Source organism: Aotus nancymaae, unplaced genomic scaffold (genome assembly GCF_030222135.1).
Source record: "Aotus nancymaae isolate 86718 unplaced genomic scaffold, 86718_ANA_hifiasm-v0.15.2.pri h1tg000016l, whole genome shotgun sequence".
NCBI lineage: Eukaryota > Metazoa > Chordata > Mammalia > Primates > Aotidae > Aotus > Aotus nancymaae.
Window position 1 is genome coordinate 58,761,304 of NW_026988428.1, and position 19,951 is coordinate 58,781,254.

General features: G+C 36.8%; 1 protein-coding gene across 4 annotated transcripts in view; it reads left to right on the forward strand.

Moving 5' to 3' along the window:
- BMAL2 (basic helix-loop-helix ARNT like 2) overlaps positions 1-19,951 on the forward strand; it is a 70,163-nt gene that overhangs the window by 15,991 nt on the left and 34,221 nt on the right. The window contains exons 2-5 of one of the 4 annotated variants that reach the window (XM_021666863.2): positions 9,040-9,190; positions 10,860-10,961; positions 16,040-16,081; positions 19,585-19,742. In XM_021666863.2, coding sequence (XP_021522538.2) covers positions 9,040-9,190; positions 10,860-10,961; positions 16,040-16,081; positions 19,585-19,742 — 453 coding nt within the window. The remainder of the gene's footprint in view (positions 1-9,039; positions 9,191-10,859; positions 10,962-16,039; positions 16,082-19,584; positions 19,743-19,951) is intronic. The other 3 variants (XM_064377374.1, XM_064377375.1, XM_064377376.1) reach the window with 3 other exon arrangements.

Consider the following 19,951-nt stretch of genomic DNA (forward strand, 5'->3'; position numbering starts at 1 on the left):
ACCACTCAATGCCTTTTTTCCAAAGCAGACAATCAAGTGTCTTTTTTCTTCCGTGAAAGAAAAATGATAAAAGTGAAGTAATGGTAGAAAGTAAGCCTCCTTGTTTGTGAAGTAGGGATAGCAGGGACTTCCATGTTTCTTGTTGCAGAAACGATGAAACGCATTGTGGCTTCAGCCCAGGAAGGTGAAACTGGAAGTTCTGATTTCACATCTTTCAGATTCTCTTTTGGATGTCTGGGTGATAAAGTGAATGTAACTTGGTCTCTGAACAAACCCACAATACTTACTGTGGGGCCAGGCACGGTGGCTCATGCCTATATTCCCAGCACTTTGGGAGGTGGGGAGTTTGAGACCAACCTGGTCAACACAACAAAACCCTTAAAGAAATTTTTTTAAAAAAATTAACTTGGTATGGTGGTGTATGCCTGTAGTCCCAGCTACTTGGGAGACTGAGATAGGAAGATCACTTGAGCCCAGGAGGCAGAGGTTGCAGTGAGCCATAATTGCACTACTGCACTACAGTATGGGCAACAAAGTGAGACCCTGTCTCAAAATCAAACAAACAAAAACTTACTGTGTCAGGCACGTGCTAGGATTTGGGGGTAAAGATAAAGAAGCCTGCTGTGGTCCTCAAAGGCTTTCCAGTATTGGAACATATAGCCTTATGGAAGATCTCATAAACCTTTCCTCTGCCACTTGTGTTGATTCCATGAGCTGAACACCATTGGAATCCAGAGGAGCAGGATCTTAATGAAGCAATAAATACAAACAAATTAGCCAGGTGTAGTGGTGTGTGCCTGTAGTCCCAGCTACTTAGGGGGCTGAGGAGGGAGTGTGGCTTGAGCCCAAGAGGTGGAGGTTTCAGTGAGTTGAGATTGTGCCACTGCACTCCAGCCTGGGTGACAGAGGGAGACCCTATCTCAAAAAGAGAAAAAAAAAAGAAAAGTACTAGCAGCAGTAAAATGTAAAAGAGAAGGCATTTAGCGCTGAGAAGGGTACAGCATCATTTTTGTGGTATTCTTGACCAAAGTGCACAATCTAAATTTAATCATGAGGGAATGTCAGACAAACTTAAGCTGGAGGACATTCTACAAAATAACTTCCCAGTACCCTTCAAAAGTCTCAAGAAAGACAAAAGAAGCCTGAGGAACCATTACAGATGAAAGGAAACGGAGGCCAGGTGTCAGGTGCTAAATGCATTGTGTGATCATGGATTGGATCCTGGACCAGCAAAAGGACATTAGGACAACTGACGAAATTTGTATAAGGTCTATAAATTAGATAATAATTGCATATTGGTGTTAATGTCCTGATCCTGATAATTATGCTGGGGTTAAGAAAGACATTATCATTTGGGGAATCTTAATGAAGGGTATATGGGATTTCTTTACACTACTTTTGCCAGCCTGAAATTATTTCAGAATAAAAAGGTTAACAGCTTTATAATTAAAAATAAAGCAACAACATTAACTCAGTGGCTTTTCCTGGCACCTTAGGCATCTACAATGGCTCACCAACAATGTCGATGCATTTTTGCTGGGCTAGTTACTTAATTAACATCCACAGGCTTCTGGTTTTCAAACAGATTTCATGTACATTCTTATTTGATTCTGAAATAAATGTGGTTTGTCAGAAATTTCCTCCATCTTAAAGAAACAGGGTTGGTTATGTTAAGTGATTTGTCCAAAAAAAAAAAAATATATATATATATATATATATTACTAACAAGGTAGTGGGGTAGATGGGACCAAAAAGATTTTCTGGGTTTGGACTCTCAGAAGTTAAGAAGCAAAGGCCATTTTCATTTATCAAGGAAGTGATTCAAATGTTTACACAGAATAAATTATTTTTAACCAAAGGTTATTTACAAGATAATGAAAATTTAGAGGAATTTTAATATATAGCACACTATTGGCTTTGAAAGTAGGTAATAGAACAAAAATTTTAAAGTTTTATGGAAAATGATTTTTTCCCATCCTGCCATGGCTTCTGTGAATGTGTGTGAGCATGTGCGTATATGCAGTGTGTATTCTCTTTCAAGCAGAATGTCAAATTCCAAATTTGAACCCCTTTGTAACTATGAGCCTACACCAAGTGGCTACTGGCTTCCCTAGGTTATGACTTCCAAACAGCTGCTCATTTCTCATAATTTATTTTCCTCCTTGAAGAATTGATACTAAATAGTAGACCTTTGAAATATTGTAAGCTTGATTACCGTCAGCAGGGAGACATAGAGTGGAGTGAGATTTAATGCTAATCTCTTTTTAAGTCAAATCATAAACTTCTATTGTAAAAAGGCAATCACAATTTCTTTGTTTAACCTAAATTCTGTATTATTTTATTGAGTGTTAAATAACACATATTACATTCACCACTGAGAAGTGACTCAATTTGGCGAGGAAAGACAATATCAAAATATTAAATCATATACCTCCAAAATGAGTTATATAAAAATGAAGCTGAACTTCACTTCCTAACACGTGGTCTCATCTTCTGCAGATATATTTGTGGAGGCAGAAAGTCAAGTAAACTTGAAGGTTAAAAATGAAATCTTTACTCCTTAAATTATGAGTCACCTCCTAACAAAAATAAGAATCCACAGCATGGAGATTATTTCCAAAGAACAGATCCTTTCAGCTAAAACTAATTAGTCTCACTAACTCAGATTTTCCTTTTGCTTACAGAAAGCCCTCTGTTTTGAATGCATTTCTACCGACATAGAGTCAATGGAACATAGCTAATTATAAGGCAATATTCCCCACCCATTAAAGAAGTTAAAGATCCTTAAAGCTTCAGATTTTTATTTTGTGAAGAGAAGACTATTCTGCCTGCCTAAATATAATTCACATTTCTTATTTAAAGGTTGATAAGGAAGCAGGATTGAAACATGTGAAGATCATGCTTCCCAGAATGGGAGACAAAAAAAAAAATCTTCATTTTATTTCTGTCTCTGAACTTATGTGAGGGAAAGAATGTGCTTGCAGTGTGTGTTGGACGTAGGGGGAATGGCCGGGGGTCTGGTATTCCATATTCCAGGGTATGCTGTGGTTTAACGGGAGTGAATTTTTTCTTTTGATTTGTCATTTGATAAAAGAAATTCTCTGCACTTTTTCTGTGGAGACAGATGGTATTCTGTCATTCAAAATCCATTAGAATGAAGTCTAGGAGCTGAAACCATATTTGATCTCATGTGGTATGTGTTGATCCTGGACTGGTCCCATTTAGAGAATCCAGGCCTAGAAGTCTCGAGATGTCATAGACTGGAAACTTAATTCCCAAGTGACCCACAATCACTGGTAAAATTATTCTCCCCGCTTCTTTATTGTGAGATCTATTATACCTGTGGAAATGGGAAAAATAATGTGTGTTGTTAAAGAATAAAGATATTGATCTGTGAGAGACGCAGAACATGAATTCCTTAGAAGTCCCTGTGTATCCCTCATGGTCACCCCCCACCCCACTTTCTTTTCCCAAAGAGAACCACTGTTCTGACTTTTGTCTTAACTACCCCTTGCTTTTCTGTGTAGGGAGATATCTCTATACGAAAAAACTCTAAAAAATTGAGATAGCCCTAAAAATTTGATTATTTTACTTTTTTTTAGTTTACTTGGTTTTGAACTTTATATAAATTATTTAAAACATGCACTGTGTTTTTGACTGTGACTTTTTTCCTCTCAGCATTATGGATTTTTGTGTTTTGTTTGTTTGTTTTTCATTTAGAAGACAGGGTCTCACTTTGTCACTGAGGCTGGAGTGTAGCACACTCACTATAACCCCCAACTCTAATCCTCCTGCCTCAGCATCCCGAGTAGCTAGGACTACAGGTGCACACCACCATGCTTGCCTGACTTTTAATTTTTTTCTAGAGACAGCATCTCGCTGTGTTGCCCAGACTGGTCTCAAACTTCCAGACTTACGTGATCCTCTTACCTTGGTCTTCCAAGTCTCCATGCTGGGATTATAGGCATGAACCACTGCACCTGACCAGCATTATATTTTTTGATTCATCCATGTTGAGTACAGCTGGACTTCATTTTTGCTGCTATTAGTATTCCATTCAGTAAATAAGCAATATATCCATTTTGCTGATGGAAATTTAAAGTTTCCAGTTTTCTCAGGTTTTTGTTGTCGTTGTTCAATTACAAGCAATGGTGCTAATGCATTTCTTGTACCTGTCAGCTCATACACAGTAAGAATTTTTCCATATACATAGGAGTGGAATACCAAGTCATATGTTATGCATGTGTTCACCTTTCTTAGGTAATGCAAAAATGGTTTCCAGAGTGGCTGTACTAATTTACATTCCTGCTAGCAGAGCATGAGCATTTCCATTGCTCCACATCCTCACCAACACTTGATATTATCAAGTTTTTCAACTGTAGCCATCATATATTAGTATATCAGTACAGTTTCTGTAGCAGTTTCCTGATTACCAGTGAGATTGAGTATCTTTTCATCCCTGTGTTGACAACTGGAATTTCTTGTATGAAGTGCCTATTCAAGTATTTTATCCAATTTTCTATTGAGTCATTGGTTTTTTCTTATTGATTCAAAGCCATTCTTTAGAAAAAAAATCTAAATATTAACCCTTTGTTGTTTATATGTCTAACAAATATCTTTTCCCAGTTTGTGGCTTATGGTTTCATTCTCTTTATAGAATCTTTCAATTAACAATCTTTTCCTTTACAATTTTTACATTTTATGTCTTGGGAATTTCTTTCTATGAAATAACACAAAAATACTCTCTCCTTTAGAGTTGTCTTAGTTCATTGGTGCTGCTATAACAAAACACCTTAGGCTGGGTAATTTATAAACAACAGGTAGTTATTTCTGACATTTCTAGAGGCTGGGAAGTCCAAGATCAAGGCACAGCCAGGTTCAGTGTCTGGTGAGGGCTGCTCCTTCTGCTTCTACGATGGTGTCTTCTTACTGCATCCTAACTTGGCAGAAGAGGCAAAGGAATGGAAAGGACAGACTTGTCCTCTCAGCCCTTTTATGGTGGCACTAATCCCATCTGTGAGGGTGGAGTGTGCATGGCCTAATCATCTCCTAGTGGCCCTACCTTTTAATATTATTGAACTGGGAATTAAGTTTCCACATGAATTTTGAAGGGACATAAACATTCAAACCATAGCAAAAGTTTTCTGTATTTTTATTTTTTACATTTAGGTCTCGAATCCAACTGGATTTGTTTTTGTATTTGGTATAACACAGGGAGTCCAGTTTCATCTCTTCTACAGAGAAAAGCAATTGGTCCCAGACCATTTATTAAAAAGTAATTTTTCCCCACATCGATGTGAAATACCACCTTTGATATTTAGCAGATGTGCATATATACATGTCTGGGCTCTTTGTTCTCTTCCATTCATCTATCCTCACACCAGCACTACACTGTCGTAATTATTGTGGTCTTTTTAAGTCTTGATGTCTGATGGGGCCAGTCTTCTACCTTTTCCTTGACTATTCATGACCCATTGCTCTTCTATATACAGTTTGCATAGTTGTATATTCCGCTCAGGAGGGTCCACCAAAAATTAAGTGTTTTGAGAGGAATTGCACATCTATTTTAGGAGAATTTACATCTTTAGTGTATTGAAGCCTCCAATTCAAAAGCCTGGCATATCTTTCCATTTATTTGGATCTTTTAAATGTTTTTAAATAAAGTTTATAGTGTTTTTCAATAAAGACCTTACACATTTATTTGATTTATTCTTTAGATACTATGTATTTTTGAGATTATTATAAATTCTATGTTTTAAATATCATTTTCTTACTATTTGTTACTTTGGATAGAAAGGCAATTAATTTTTATGTATTGATTTATATACAGCCAACTTGCTATATCCTCTAACTTTAATGATTTATATGTTGATTATTTGGTGTTTTCTATGTAGTCAATTATATTATTTCCCAATAAGAGAAAAGTAATTTTATTTCTTAATTTTATGTTTCATTTTTATTTTTCTTGCCTTACTCTACTGTGAGGTCTTCTAATATAGAATTAAGTAAGGGTGTTCTTGTTTCTGATCTTAAAAAGAACACTTTCACTATTTCTTCATTAATATTTCTACATTTATTGAGATGCTTGTGTAGTTTTCCATTTATCTGTTACTGTAGTAAATTATATTAATTAATTACTAATATGAAGCCACTTTTGCATTTCTAGGATGAAACTATCTTAGTCATAGTGGATGATTAGTTTTATACATTTCTGAATTTTGTTTGATAGTATTTTGTTAAGATTTTGTATTTTTGTTTGTGAATGAGATTGGCCTGTAATTTTCCTTTTGTACTGTCATTTTGAGGTTTTAATATCAAAATTATGTAAGCCTCATTGACAAAGAAAAGTTGGGGGTCAAGGTAGTCCCTCTTTTTTCATATAGTGAAATAGTTTGTGTAAGGAAGAATATAGGAATATTCAGGTTTTTATTTCTTTTTGTTTCAATTTCTGTAAATTAAAATTCTGTAGAAAATTTTCCATTCCTTCTAAATTTTTAAATATTTAGCATGATTTTTAATGATATTTTATTATCTTTTAAATTAATAGAGCATCTAAATTATGACCCCATATTCATTACTATCTTTATTTGTACACTTTTTTTCTTTGAGAAACCTTGCCATAAAGTTGTTAGAGTTTCCAATCAGTTGGAAGAAACTTTGTTTAGCTTTTTGGATCCGCACTCTTACGTGTTTATATTCTGTTTCATTATTTCTGGTCTTATTTTTATGATTTTCTTTCTTCTAGTTCTTTGGATTTATTTTACTGATCTTTTTCTGATTTCTTAAATTATTATTAAATTTCAATCTTTCTTTTTTTAAACATTGTTAAAATTTCGCTCTAAGTAATGCTTATGCGTCTCCATGCATTTTTATTATTTAATTCCAAATATTTTGTAATTTAACATTTGAATTTCCTCTTGTCTCATGAATTATTTGTGGGTTTCTTAATTACAAAGATATAAGGATTTTCTGGTTATCATTTTGTTACTGGCTTCCAACACAATTACACTGTAATCAGACAGTTTTTTATGTATGATATCAATTTGTCAAAACCTTTGAGACTTGGTTTTTGGTCCAGTATATTGTCAGTTTTTATAAATGCACCATAGGTGGCCAAAAACAATTAACACTGGTGTTTCAAGCTTCTAGGCATAGTGGTCCATATATGTCAATTATTATCAAGCTCACTGATTGTGTCAATTAAATCTTCTGTATCATTATTTTTAGTACTTGATCTGTCCGTTACTGTTATAGATGTGTTAAAAATCTTTCACTATTATTGTAAACTTATTATATTCTCCTTGTAAATATTGTTATATATTTTCAATCTGTGTTATTAGATACAAATTACTTTAAACTTTTTATATGAATTTTAATATGAGAAATATAGTTAATTACAGGACTCAAATTTAGACTACAGGTTATTTTGGTTCAGTGATTCTGATTTTTATATTTTGTAAAACATTTAATAAACCTCACTTGAGACAAAAAGGATTTTTTAAAATCACACTTAGCAATTCAGAGTTAAAAATATTATTGATGTCTCTTGACCTTGTTAACCCATTTCTGGGATACTATCCAAAATAACCAGAAGTAGATAAAACACTTTATATACCAAAATATATATTTGTAGTGGCAAATAAAATTAAATGTAGATTCTAGCAATAGGAGAGTGGTTAAATGACTGGACACAGCTACATGATAATGTATTATGCATCCATTAGAGTCATTAAGAATTTGTGATAAAACTGGAAAGTTATTATGTCACAATGATACATAAATAAAGCTGACTACAGTTGGCCCCTCTTACCCATGGGGGTTACATTCTGAGACTCCCCAGTGGATACTTGAAGCTGCAGATAACATACCAACTTCTACATATATGAATTTTTCCTGTGCATACATACCTATGATAAAAGTTTAATTTGTAAATTCAACACAGTAAGAGATTAACTACAATAATTAATAATAGAACAATTATAATAATATGCCAGCACCATTACTCTTGTGCTTTGGGGCCACTATTAAGCAAAATAAGGGTTCTTTGAACACCAACACTGTGGTACCACCACAGTGGATCTGATAACCAAGCCAGCTACTCAGTAACTCACAGGCAGGTGGCATATACAGCATAGATATGCTGGACAGAGGGATGACTATGGTGTGAGATTTCATCATGCTACTCAGAACCGTGTGCAATTAATAACTTATGAATGATGTATTTCTGGAATTTTGCATTTAATATTTTTAGACCAAAGTTGACTGTGGGTAACTGAAACCACAGAAAGCAAAACTGCAGATAAGAGGGGACTACTGTATACTGTATGATTTCAGTTACCTTAATGATAACTATAGAAAAAAATTCTAAGAAGAAATACCTCAAAAGAATTGTAACATTGGTTGGTGTAACATTGGAATTGTAACATTGGAAAAAAAATTTTGTTTTTTCCTCTTTCTATTTTTCTGTGTTTCTGCATTTTCTACCATATTCAAACTTCTTTTACAATTATATGGGGAAAAGCCTTAAAGACATGGACTAACAAATGCATATTTAATTAATATTTGAGTGTACATAATTAGTCTTTCATTCTGTGTTATGTTGGTTTTGGCTGGTGTGTGTGTGTGTGTGTATGTGTGTTTGAGAAGGAGTCTCGCTCTGTTGCCCAGGGGAGTACAGTAGTGTGATCTCAGCTCACTGCAACCTCCATCTTCCAAGTTCAAGGAATTCTCCTGCCTCAGCCACCTGAGTAGCTGGAATTACAGATGCCCGGTCATTGTACCTGGCTAATTTTTGTACTTTAGTAGAGATGGGGGTTTTGACATGTTGGCCAGGCTGGTCTTGAACTCCTGACCTCAGGTGATCCACACACCTCAGCCTCCCAAAGTGCTGGAATTAAGGCATGAGCCATCATGCCTGGCCTTGGCTGATATTTTTAAAATATCAAGATAGAAAAGTCATTTAAAATGTGTGATATGGATATGTACAAAGTAAAAGTTAACATTTAAACTAAATATCTTGTTTTACTCTGCTGCCCATAGGTAAAGTGTTGAGAGAGGAGAACCAGTGCATTGCTCCTGTGGTTTCCAGCCGCATGAGTCCGGGGACAAGACCAACAGTTATGGGATCCTTCAGCTCACACGTGACAGAGTGTCCACGAAAACGCAAAGGAAGTGATTCAGACCCATCCCAGTAAGTGAATTTGTTCCTCTAACCTGGTAAGATCTTTGACTCTCTGAGAAGAGGAAAATATTCCTTTTAAAATCATTAATTATTTCCAAGTTCACGGTAACATTTGGGAAGGGGAGATTACTTATCCATCCAACTGCTGCCTTTGTCAATGACTGACTTGGAACTTTTCCATCCAACTCTGAAGAAAGGTATTTAGGAGGGTCAGCTGGAGTCTGAAAGAGACATAGGAACATGAGTTTAATTTGGGTAATGTTTATGATCATGACAAGTTACTTGCCGTCCTTATTAAAATACTTATAAACACGAGGAGAACATCTTGCATGCTTGACTTAATAATTACTACTTCTCACCTTACTCATCATGTATAGAGTAACGAACCCTTGGTTATCTGTGGTCAGTTTAATAGTATACAACTCTTATTTTCCATATTTATTAAGTCAAATTGATAATAAAGTCAATGTTGAGAATACCCACTATCTCCTTATTTATTTTTGTTACCCCTGCAGCTTCAGTACTAAATATTCTTTAATGACTTCCCCAAAGCTAGAGTTTATATGGAAAACATCAGGGCAAGCCAGGTACAGTGGCACATGCCTACAGTACTAGCTATGCGGGAGGCTGAGGCAGAAGGTTTGTTTGAGCCCAGATGTTTGAGACCATCCTGGGCAACATAGCAAGACCCCATCTCTAAATAAATAGATATAAAATTTAGAAAACATTAAGGAAAAATAATGATAGCCATCTAGAGCAATGCATCTTAGGCTGGTACTTCACATAAATGTTAGTTGATGACAGTTCTCCATCATGAATAAAGGGAAAAATCCTGAGTTGGGGGTCAAGATAAGGACATAGTAAAACATCCTAGATCTTTTTAACTCAGTTCTTTCCAATACACTTTATACTTTAGCTTTAGTTCCCAAGACAGCAGAGTCAGTGTTATTGAAATATAAATACTGAAGCACTTCCCAAACCATATATAAATGATTGGAAGGTTTTCTACTGTTTTTGATTGTCTCTATTCTCTTAGTCTCTTCTATTAACATGGATGCTTCTGAAAACTACAGTTGATGAAGTGACAGTCTATTTAGACTATCTAGCTGTTTTCCATCCTAAATTATCAGTCAGTAGCCCCTACTTATCTTGAGCTAAAAGTGACTGTTAGTTCTTTTTATTTTCTTCCTTATTCTTCAGAATCATAAGCACCACTCTTCTTTCTTGGTATCTAAATATGATTTTGCAATTGAAGTGGGAACAGTGAATCTAGAGGTAGCCCAGTTTTGTGCCACATGGCGGGCACAGATGAGATCTTGCAGTGGTTTTGGGGGTGAATTGGAAATTGAAGTCAGTGCTAGCAAAAATATAAGAAACATGCAAAGTACTGACAGTACTGGCATTTTTTTGGCAGCAAACAACCCTGAAGATTATTTAGGTAACTACTCACATTTTAGAAAAGGAAGAAGCTAGAACTCAGAAATGTCAAGCTGCTTGCCCCGCATCACACAGCTTGTTAGAATGCCTGATTCTGGGTGTGGTATTTTCTCCACTTCACCCAGCTTCCTGTCACTGGGTAACTGGGCAGAGTTGGCTACTATCTCCATTTGAGGACAGTCTTGCTGTCCATTCCCAGAATATCTGGGTAGGGGGTGACCCAAGGCCTCCTTCCTTCCAGGTCAGGAATCATGACAGAAAAAGTGGTGGAAAAGCTTTCTCAGAATCCCCTTACCTATCTTCTTTCAACAAGGATAGAAATATCAGCCTCCAGTGGCAGCAGGTAAGTCCTGGACCATCTTTGACATACTCCCCTACTTGAAGAGGGCATAGAGTAGCAGTGAAAACATACACTGATGTGCTCATCATCTATCCCAGAGCTTCTCCTTTCTGCCCCAGTCCTTCCTTTATGCTACCATTTTCTATTCCCTTTAATGAAATTATGGATGTCCAAGTACGTGGTGCTGATTATATAGTGTCCTTCCCCAGGACTCAGTGCAGGAAAGCCAGTCAACAGGTGAGAGTCAATATGTGACAGTTAGTAGATTAGGAGAGACAGAGACACAAAGGTACAAGAAACTTGTGCAAGTGGAAAAGATACAAACAATTATTTTATACCGTCATAACTGCTATAATAGAAACCCTGGGTACTATGTCAGCAAATGAAGTTGGGTATTTAAACAAGATTTAAATACTTCTTGGAAAAGTTGACTTAAGCTAAGTTTCAAGTAAAGAATAGAAATGTGTCTACAGCCAGGCGTGATGGTTCATGCCTGTAATCCCGGCACTTTGGGAGGCAGAGGTGGGAAGATCGCTTGAACCAGAAGTTCGAGGCTCCAGTGAGCTATGATCATGCCACTGCATTCCAGTCTGGGTGACAGAGTGAGACCCTGTCTCTAAAAATACATTTAAAACAGAAGAGAAGAAGTGATTCTACAGAGCAGGAGTGGAGAACATATTTTAGGTGGAAAGAACAACTATGCAGATGTACCGGTGTGTAGTTGCATACTCCTGCTCAGGAAATGAGTGGTCGTCACCATAGAGCAGAGGGTGCACTTAGAGTGGAGTGAGCTATAAGATTTGAGGGATAAACACAAACTAAGTCATGAAAGATCTGTTGAACTGAAGAATCTGAAAACTATCTTGAATGTAGTAGGAAAAGTGCAGAATTCTAAACATGAGAAGAACTTGATCAGATTTATATTTTTTAAAGAATTGATTGCCTCTGCACCTTTTCACTTTTATTATGGTGAATATATATATATATATATCCACACACACGCACACACATAAATAACATGATATTTGCCATTTGAACCACTATTAATTGTACAATTAATTGGCATTAATTATATTCAGTATTGTAGCATCACCTCTATTTCTAAAACTTTTGCATCACCCCAAAGAGAAACTCTGTGCCCATAAACAATAGCATTCCTATTCTCCTCTCCCCGCATCCCCTGCTAACCTCTAGTGTATTTTCTGGCCCTATGAATTTACTTATTCCAGGTATTTCACATAAGTGGAATTATATGCTGTTTGTTCTTTTGTGTCTGACTTATTTCACTTAGCATAATGTCTTTAAGTTTCATCCATACTATAGCATGTGTCAGAATTTCATTCCTGTTTATGGCTGGATAGTATTCTACGGTGTGTGTATACCATCTTTGATTTATCCAGTCCTCTGTTGATGAGTTCTTTCCAGTTTTTGGCTACTGTGAATAATGCTGCTATGAACATTGATGTACAAATACCTGTTTGAGTCCATTCTTTTGGATATATGCCTTTGAGAGAGTTACTGGGTTATATGATAATTCTGTTTAGTTTTTGAGGAACTACTATACTGTTTTCCACAGTGGCTGCATCATATTACGTTCCCATGAGTAGTGCACAAGAGTTCTGTTTTCTTCACAGCCTCACTGATACTTATTATTTTCAATTGCTTGATTATAGCCATCCTGGTAGGTGTGACTGGAACAGTCTTACATTTTCAAATAATCACCCTGGAAACAGCATGGAGGATGGGCTGAAGGAGGAAAACCCCACAGACAGACAGAACAACTGAGAATAGCTTTTGCCAAGGACTGGGTTTTCTCAGCATTGATCAAAGAGAGTGGCCCTAGACAGGAAGGGCAGGGAAAGGAAGGGACATATGACACACTTAGAAGATAGGATCTGTAGGACTTCATGATTGTTGACTGGGGAGAGGATATAAAGTGTGCCCAAGTTTTCTGTCTTGGGCTCCTAGTTGGAGGGTGGTATTTTTATTCACTTAGATTGAGGCAAAGATGATGAATTCAGTTCTGGACACACTAAGAATGGGATATTTATGGAACCTTCAAGCAGGAAGTTGGACATGAGGATTTGGAGCTCAGGGTGGAGGCCTGGCCTGGAGTTAGAGATTCAGATATCATTAATGCACAAAAAGTACTTGAATTGATGATGTGGGTGACGTCACTGGGAGAACCACATAGAGTTGGGGGACTGGGGGTTGAGGATATACTCTGGGGGTTCTGACCTAAAGACAGTAAAAAACAAGGGTGAGCCTGAGCAGAATATGAGAAGGCAGGGATCTGAAGTGGGAGCGGCACACAAAAATCGAAGGAAGCATGTTTCAAAAAGAGGAACGTCTGAAAAGTGGCAAATCTGGAGAATATTTTGAGATTGCATCTGCCTCTAGCTTTGTCTTTGGTTGATTTAGAAAGAATGCCTACATTTCATTCAAAATGCAGTGAAAATAGTTTTCAAGAAAACTTTGCCTTGTGTTTGGAAATTATGTTACTGTAATGTAAGGTGCTACACTAAGAAGATGTATCTTAGTTATAAGATTATATAAGTTATAAGATTAATAATGTGAACATTATTAATATCAGAAAGCTTATTAAAACTCATTTGTAAAAATTTGTAAAATATTAGGATTATAGACCAAATTTACTAATTATCTAGATTTGTGCTAAAAACAAATTTTTTGACTAACAAGAAATTGTTTGACTAACAAGATCCTGCCTTTATTCTATTCTGCCAGGGGCCATTAAACAGAAAGGTATTTGCATTTAGTGAGTACAGTATATTTGAATTTCACCGAGGAAGCAAATTCACTCAGTGAGTTCATTTGCTAAAATGCCAATAATCAAAGCAAAAACATGATTTTAAAAGGTAAACTGACTCTCTATATATGTATGTTACTTTGGTTTCAAAAGGTAAAATTTAAAAGTTTACCTTTTGAAATTGAAGTAACATGCATATATATATATGCAGTCCTTCATATTCATAGGCAACCAACCAAAAATTGAAAATATCCAGAAAAAAAACAAGTCTCTGTTGGACATATCCAAACTTATTTTTCTTGTTATTATTCTGTAAACAATACAGCATAACAACAATTTACATAGTATTTACATTTATTAGGCATTGTAAGAAATCTAGAGATGATTTAAAGTATATAGGAGGATGTATACAGGTTATATGCAAATACTATGAAGAGACTTGAACATCTACAGGTTTTGGTATCTTCAGAAAGTTCTGGAGCCAGTCCCCCATAGATACTGAGGGACAATTATATGTAATCCCAGACTGTTAGGAAGAAAATTATTCACCTGTGTAATTGTTTTCTGTTTATTCTTTTAAGATGGCTAAAAAGAGAAAAGGGAAAAGAAGCTTACTTAATATGACCTTCTCTTTTGCCTCAGAGAAGCTGTTTAATTTTGTTTCACAACCACACAACAGGCTGACGGTATTGAGAGAAATGGCCAGGTATGGTGGAAGGCACACGAGCCTGTATCCAATAGGCTTCACTTGGCCTCCTACTAGTTATAGGACCTTGCACAGTCATTAACTTTACTCAACTCCTTCATCTGTAAAATGGGGACAGTAATAACTTCATCACTGTGCCGTGAGAATCAAATTAAGTGAGGAAATATTTTTGATAAAGTACCATAAATATAAAAGCTCTTCTTGATTTAAACTCTAAAAAGGAAAAGCACCACTTGGTTAAGCGTTTGTCTAAGTTGTCCTTTTTATTTGGAATATTTATAAGCATCTCTTCATATATTTGATTAAATTTTCTAGAAGCATTCTCTTTTTTAAGTAGAAAAATATTAAAACTTCAAAAGAGTTCAACTGAATAAAACAGTTCTAAAGTAGGCTTTTCTCAGAGCCTGAAAAATGTTCATTGTTAAAAATCTGTAAAGAAGGAAATTTGTTAAGGTGAATCAGAAGCCTTAAAATAGTTATCCATAAATTGTACTTCTAGGAATTTATCCTAGAGGATAATTCAAGATGCACATACTACAGTATTATTAGCCATATTATTTATGATACTGAAAATATTAGAATTGTGAAATATCCAACAATAGCAAATGAATAAATTATGATATAACTAATCAGTGGGCTACTGTTTAATCATTTCAAATTATGTTCTTCAAGAATATTTGAAACTCTATAGATATATGTTAGGGTATTAAGTGAATAAGACAAGACATGAAAATTATATACTATGATCTGAGTTTTATTTATTATATATGTAGAACACACAGAAACATCTACATGGCACCCACGCACCATGGCTAAGTTAAATAATCATTGTATGTATCTACATGTTTAGGAAAGACTGGAAGGAGACACGTTAGAATATTAACTGTGATTACTTCCAGGTGGGATGATGGGTGCTTTTCCTGGAATTTTTGAAATCTCCCATAGAAATGATACATTTGGAAATATATTTTTTAAGATTACATATTTTTAAAAGCTATTCTGCCTGTATAATTTTTAAATGCTGAAAGTCTTCTATCACCACCAGTGTATTTCATTTCAACAGTGGTCTGGTGAGTACATTTCTGATGCTAGGAACTATACTAATGTGAAAATTAATACTATTGGCAAGACTTCCCACTTTTCAATATTTCTTACCATCTAGATGGATCTTTAGGCAAAATAAATTCCTTTTGATTAAAGGTCTGGGATTCTTAATCCATTTTCAGGCTGTTTTAATGCAGCTATATTAAAGTTTTTGGTTAGACCATCAATGATCTTAATAACTTTAATGTTAATTCTGTGAAAATCGTATTCTTGCTTAAGTTTGCCATGAGATCATATCTAAATACCATTCCAGTTATTGTTAACTGTCAGTTAACATAACTTTTGTTATCCTTATGGGAATGGGGTTGCCTGTTAGCGTTAGGAGGAGAATGGTTCATGCACCCTAATAATCATTTCAGGTCATTAGGTGCTCAAGGAAGCGTTTACCTCTAAAGATTTTATAGGAATTAGAATGATTGGACTTAATCTCACATTTCTTTCTTTCTCAAGAATTACAGAAAAGCTATTTCATGTAGTTTGATATTTTATCCTGCTTTTTTGTAGAATGGAAGATGGTGAACACCAAGTTAAAATGACGGCTTTCAGGTACATTGACTTGTTGAGACGGTACATGGTGGGTGGAAAGGTAGACAAAGGCAAGCCTGTAGCCTAAGGCAGAGGTGATGCCAAGATAGAAGGGCTTGAAGATGAGGCTTTTCTCTCTTGATATGTTCTGAGAAGCAATGTTATCAGGCACCTGTTGTCTTGCTTTTCTGTCTATTTGTATAATATTTTGGCTTTCATCCCTTTAACTTTCTCTTAGAATTTTTTTTTTTTTTTGAGAAAAAAACTTATTTTCTTTAGCACTAAAGAAAAATCGATTCATGATTTAAACAAATCAGAGTTACTTACAAGGAGCATCTGACTGTTAGAAACCCATCCTCATAAGTTCTTTGTCAATTATTTCAACATATTTTTCAACAAAAACAAAAAAATACTTTTCTACATCTGGCAACATGGCCTATCAGAGTTTTGCCTTTTCTCCATTTATTTTGTTTCCTGAAATACTGTCATGGTTCAAAGCAGCAGTAACTGTACACTGAATTAGGAGCCAGAGCTCTGATGAATTATTAAGCAGAGAGCTAGCCTCTGGATAAATATACCTTTCCTTAAAGAAAGCCTCCAGAAACCTTTTCAGGTGTAGCTCCTTCAAGTAAAGTACCATATTCAGACATGGGTTCTTTCACCTTGCCCTGGGTTTCCTGGCTCCCAGCATCATCATTCACCTTCTCCACAGTGGGCTTTCTCCCACCCTGCTCTCATCTCTCTCCAGATCCTGGCTCAGAGAGAGTACTCCTTCCTCTGCTAGACATCCTGGAGTCAGGCTCCTCTATCCATCACTGCTGTCCAGACTGACAGGAAATACTGTTAGAAGAGGTGATCCTTCTAGTGAGAGTGTAACTACAATATTCTTTTAATTATAACATTTTAATTTTAATCGAATTGCTCTGTAATCCCAGCTCCCTGGAAGGCAGAGGTAGGAGGACCACTTGAACCCAGGAGCTTGAGGCTGCAGTGAGCTATGATCATACAACTGTACTGCAGCCTGGGTGACAGAGTGAGACCCTGTCTCTAAAAAGAAGAAAAACATCTAATTGCTCACAAATAGGACAAACTGAATTTTATGTGAATACACATATAATCCTATCCATTTCACCCAGCAATATGTATTTTGTTCCAGGAGTATCATGGCCAAGGGTGAATGGTTGGGGCAGGGAGTGTGTTAGCTCCCACAGTCTTCATCAGTGTTCCTCCCTACCCACCTCCTTACTCTTTCATCTGGAAAAATCATATTTTCTTTTATCCTATTTAAAGTCTTTGTAAAAACAGATTAAGGCAGTCTCCCATTTACCCTCTTTCCCATCAGATTGCCCCCTAAACTATTCTTAAAGAGAAATTCTGGAGTTGCTGTGTGTTGTGGGAGAGGGATTTGCAGCAAAGTGTGAGAAGTAAAATCATGTAATTCTTGAATCTAAGATACACTTATCCCCTCTATGTTTTATCTTCTGTGGAAATTTCTTATCATCAGTGACATCTTCCTGTCAATTGGCAGCATTTCTTTCCCTTGTGATGCCTTAAATGATAGTACATCTTACAGTTGCTGGCTCTTAGAGTTGATGAAATAATGGTAGTGGTATGAAAGGTACTGAGGTAGCTTAGAGAGAGCAGTGATTAATCATGCAGTAATCACAGAAAGCTTCCCAGAGGAATAACAGAGCTGGGTTTTGAAGAAAGAACAGGATTTCTCCAACAGTGTAGTTGGAAAGGACTTTGTAAGTCTGGTAAAGAGCAAGGCGTGGAGGAGATATGACAGAGCATGGCGTGTGTGAGGATGAGCACGTCTTCGGGCACTGCTGCTGTGTAACATTTAGAGCTGTCGGGAAAAGTCTGGAAGAGAGAAACTGGAGTTGAAGACCTGAGGCAGGTCAGGGAGAAACTTGGCATGTAACTAGGGAGTCTGGCTAGTCTTCCTGGGCAGTGGAAATGCAGTGAACAGTTTTATGCAATGGGATTAGGTGACTTGATGTGTTCTGTTAGATAATTCCAGAAGTCATAGGATAGATTGGGAGAGGAAGGAACATCAGTTTAAAAGATTTTAGGGTAATGCAATGAGCCTAAATTAAGGTGGTGACAGAGGAGATGGAGAGGAACAGAAGACATATTTAAGAAATATTTTAAGATCTAGAATCTACAGGAGTTTGTGATTATTTGGCTCTTTAGGGTTAAGAGGAAAGGTTCTAAACAGGAGTATTCAATCTTTTGGCTTCCCTGGGCCAAAAGGGAGATTTTTTTTTTGTCTGATTTTTTTTTTAGCTCATTAGCTGTCGTTACTGTTAAAAATCACACACACAAAAAAAACTCACAATCTTTTTAGAAAGTTTATGAATTTGTGTTGGGCCGTATTCAAAGCCATCCTGGAGCACGGTTTGGACAAGCTGGGTCTAGACTGAGTCTAGTTGTGTTACCAACCAAGATAAACCCTCTAGAAGGAAGAATAAATCAGGAGTAGTGCAGGAAGAATTGAAAATGGGGTAGATTGCAGAGAATACATTCAGTTTGGGGTTTCTTGAGTTTTAGATTTCTCGAGAATCATTTAGGTTTGTAATTCTAGTTTCAAAGGTCAGGAACTGAGTGAAGTATGAATGAGATAGGGTTATAGGAGCAAGTAAGTAGCTTATGAGTAGCTGAAAAGCCTTGTGAAGGAATGAGATCTCAGGGTGAATAGTGAGTGAGGAGAGAGCAGCCCTGAGCAGGGAATCTTAGTGCACACCAGTATTTAAGGATTAAGTAAGAGCTGGGGGAGGAGACAAGGGGACTGAGCCAAGCAGGGAGAGTGGAGGAGGACGAGGAGCCAGAGAGGCTGTGGAGACCAGTGGAGAATGAGAAATGTCAGCAGTGTCAGATTCAAGGCAGGGGTCAGCAAGATTGCGGGAGAGAAGGAGGATGTTTGCTAGGGCAGTTTTAGTGGGGCAGAGGTTGTGGAAGCTTGATGTTACAGATGGACAGAATGCCTGAGAAATGAAAAACTGAGTGGAAACTGCACTCTTTCAGGGAGGTTGCTGAGGGGGGAAGACGGTAGCAAGAACAAAAAACAAGTAGAATTAGGAAAAGGTTTTTTTTCAAGGGGATGAGACTTGAGCATATTTATAGACCCATGATAAGGAACTGTGAAATTAATGAGGTTAAGATGCTGACGACTATTTATGCAAATACCAGAGAATAGTTCGCTTTAAACAGAAGGGCACCCATCTCTTCCTCTAACATTGGAGACAGGTAGAAAACCCCCCTGGGCTCCCCGACAGATGTCTTTGTTCTTGAGGATTTCGGAAAATGAGGTAGGAAGGGACTGACCAAGGGCAGCGAGTTTTATGAATGCTATTCCTGGTGTCAGCAGCACTTTCCTATTCCCTCAGTGGCAACTGCAGGGCCCAAGTTAGGAGGAAGAACAGTGTGTGCCTGCTGGGCTCAGCCTCTGCTCCAGTGACACCACGGTGTGACTAAGGGTCTGCTAAATGGTAAATATAAAGGAAGTTATTTTTCCCTCTTAGAGAAGCTCATAGCCAAACCGAAAAGCGGAGGAGAGATAAAATGAATAACCTGATTGAAGAACTGTCTGCAATGATCCCTCAGTGCAACCCCATGGCGCGTAAACTGGACAAACTTACAGTTTTAAGAATGGCTGTTCAACACTTGAGATCTTTGAAAGGTAAGTTTGCCGACGGCTGCCACACTTAGATATGTGAAATCTCCTCTGTCAGTGAGGTCTCTGGTTTGCTTTGCTGTCAGCTGTTGAGGTTCTATCCGGATGTGTCTTTCAGCTTTACAGGCATTCACTGGTGTTTGTCATCTATAAGTGGAGAGAATACTGAATTGGATGTCAGAAAACTTGGTTCTGATAAAAGCTTTATATCGAAC